Source organism: Oryzias melastigma, linkage group LG16 (assembly GCF_002922805.2).
Source record: "Oryzias melastigma strain HK-1 linkage group LG16, ASM292280v2, whole genome shotgun sequence".
Lineage (NCBI taxonomy): Eukaryota > Metazoa > Chordata > Actinopteri > Beloniformes > Adrianichthyidae > Oryzias > Oryzias melastigma.
Window position 1 is genome coordinate 5,897,154 of NC_050527.1, and position 1,798 is coordinate 5,898,951.

A 1,798-nucleotide genomic window follows, 5' to 3' on the forward strand; every position below is an offset into this window, starting at 1 on the left:
ACTAAAGTGTCTATAATTTGTTGCACAAAATAAGAAAAGTTGTTTATTATGATTGTGTTTAAGCTAATAAAGATAAATGGGGATATATTTTCCCAAAAAACACGTTCCTCTATATAATGCTAGTTATTAGAGAGCATTTTTACCAATTATCGTAGTATCGCAATATTATCGATATCGTGTATCGTATCGTATCGTGAGGTACCCAGTGATTCCCAGCCCTAGTTTGGAAACACCACAATGAGGCTGGGAGCATGCAGTTGAGTAGTTGTTTGCAGTCTCTGGTTTGACATTTGTGGTGTTTTAGGATATCTGTGTTTGTCTTTCGCTTGTCTTTTAACCACTAGGTGCCAGCTGGGCAGTGACCTTCTTCTCCCCTCCCTTGTGTGTTAGCTGTGTCGTTCTGCTTCCTGAAAGTCTTCTGTGGTTTCTTTGGGGGGGAGAGAAAAAAAAACTTAAGAGAGCTAGAACGTGGTGAGTCAAGCTGGTTAGAACCCAGATGATGGAAGAACCACAAGAAAAGATGTAGCCAAGGATTTAATTACAAAAGACATAATCAGAGGAACATAAACACAGACAACTTGATATCACAAAAAACAAACGGACTCTAAAGGCTCAAGAAGGAGTCCTTCAATAACATGTGAATGATTAGCAAAGTTTAGACAATTGTGATGCTCCAAAGGATCCACAGGAGAATGACCGAATTCAACACCAGCCTGCACAGAAACAACAAAAGGAAAAGTAATCATAAAAAAAGAACCAAACAAGCAGATCATAACAGAAATATTTGAATTAAAAAGACAAAACATCAGTTATATTCTATATTTCAGTGTGTTGCGATGATGATCATTCATTGATGGAAAATCGTGCTTTATTTGGAAAAAGTTACTGTCAACTCAGAAACTTTTGATGGTGTAAATAGGCCTTGGTAGCAGAGTTCATGTTCAGATGGATAATGTCACCTGGGTTGGTAGCCTGATTCATGAGCCCAGAAAGCTGCTCAAGGCTGTACTCCACTCGCTGTGTGCTTCTGCCGTTTTGTGACTGGATTTTCTTCATAATTTGAAGGAATAATAAGAGAACAACAAAAATCATACTTGTGATTATTTTTCAAAGGCTCATAAATAAAATGTCATTAATTCAGTGGCAGCAAATCAGGATCTGGTTTAAAATTTCAATCATGTACCTTTCTTCTCCTGACCCTCTGGTACATGAGAACAACAGAAATGATCAGAACGGACAAAACCAGATAGCTGGCTCCAAGAGCAACCCAGATCCACCAGTGGAGGCCCAGCGGCAGAGGGGCGCATGACTGAAGTCTGACTGGGTGACCAAAGAAACAGACTATATTAAACATTGTCCATGAGAAATCATTATTTCATGTTATTTGACTTCAGGTTCAGATGGTTTGTGTGAGCAGCACTCACAGCTGACACAGATGGACTTACTTTCCTTTGTGGTCGGGTTCATGGATGACTTTGTCGTTGTGGGTCCAGATGCTGAAAAGAAAAGTATTTTTACTCACAATTGAAACACACTTTGTAAATTTACAAATGTTGTCTTCATAGTTCAGCAGCAGGGTCGTACGTTTCACAGTGATGGTCAAAGATGTTGTAAATGACTCTCCTCCTGCAGCGGTCACTTCACACGTCCAGGTTCCTTCATGTGAAGTCTTTACAGGTTTGAGATCTACTGTTTTATCATTGATGATGGAACCATCTGGTCTCTGCCACTTCACTGTAGTTCTTTGGTACAAACTGTGTACCTCACACTGGAGTGAAGCATCACTGCCCTCCTGGAG

At 39.9% G+C, this 1,798-nt stretch overlaps 1 protein-coding gene across 1 annotated transcript in view; it reads right to left on the reverse strand.

Moving 5' to 3' along the window:
* Positions 1–521: 521 nt before the first annotated feature.
* LOC112143652 (hemicentin-2) overlaps positions 522–1,798 on the reverse strand; it is a gene marked incomplete in the record, with an annotated part of 30,833 nt that continues 29,556 nt past the window's right edge. The window contains 5 exon segments of the mRNA XM_024267786.2: positions 522–713; positions 960–1,050; positions 1,184–1,320; positions 1,446–1,496; positions 1,585–1,626. Of these exon segments, the coding sequence (XP_024123554.2) occupies positions 703–713; positions 960–1,050; positions 1,184–1,320; positions 1,446–1,496; positions 1,585–1,626 (332 nt within the window).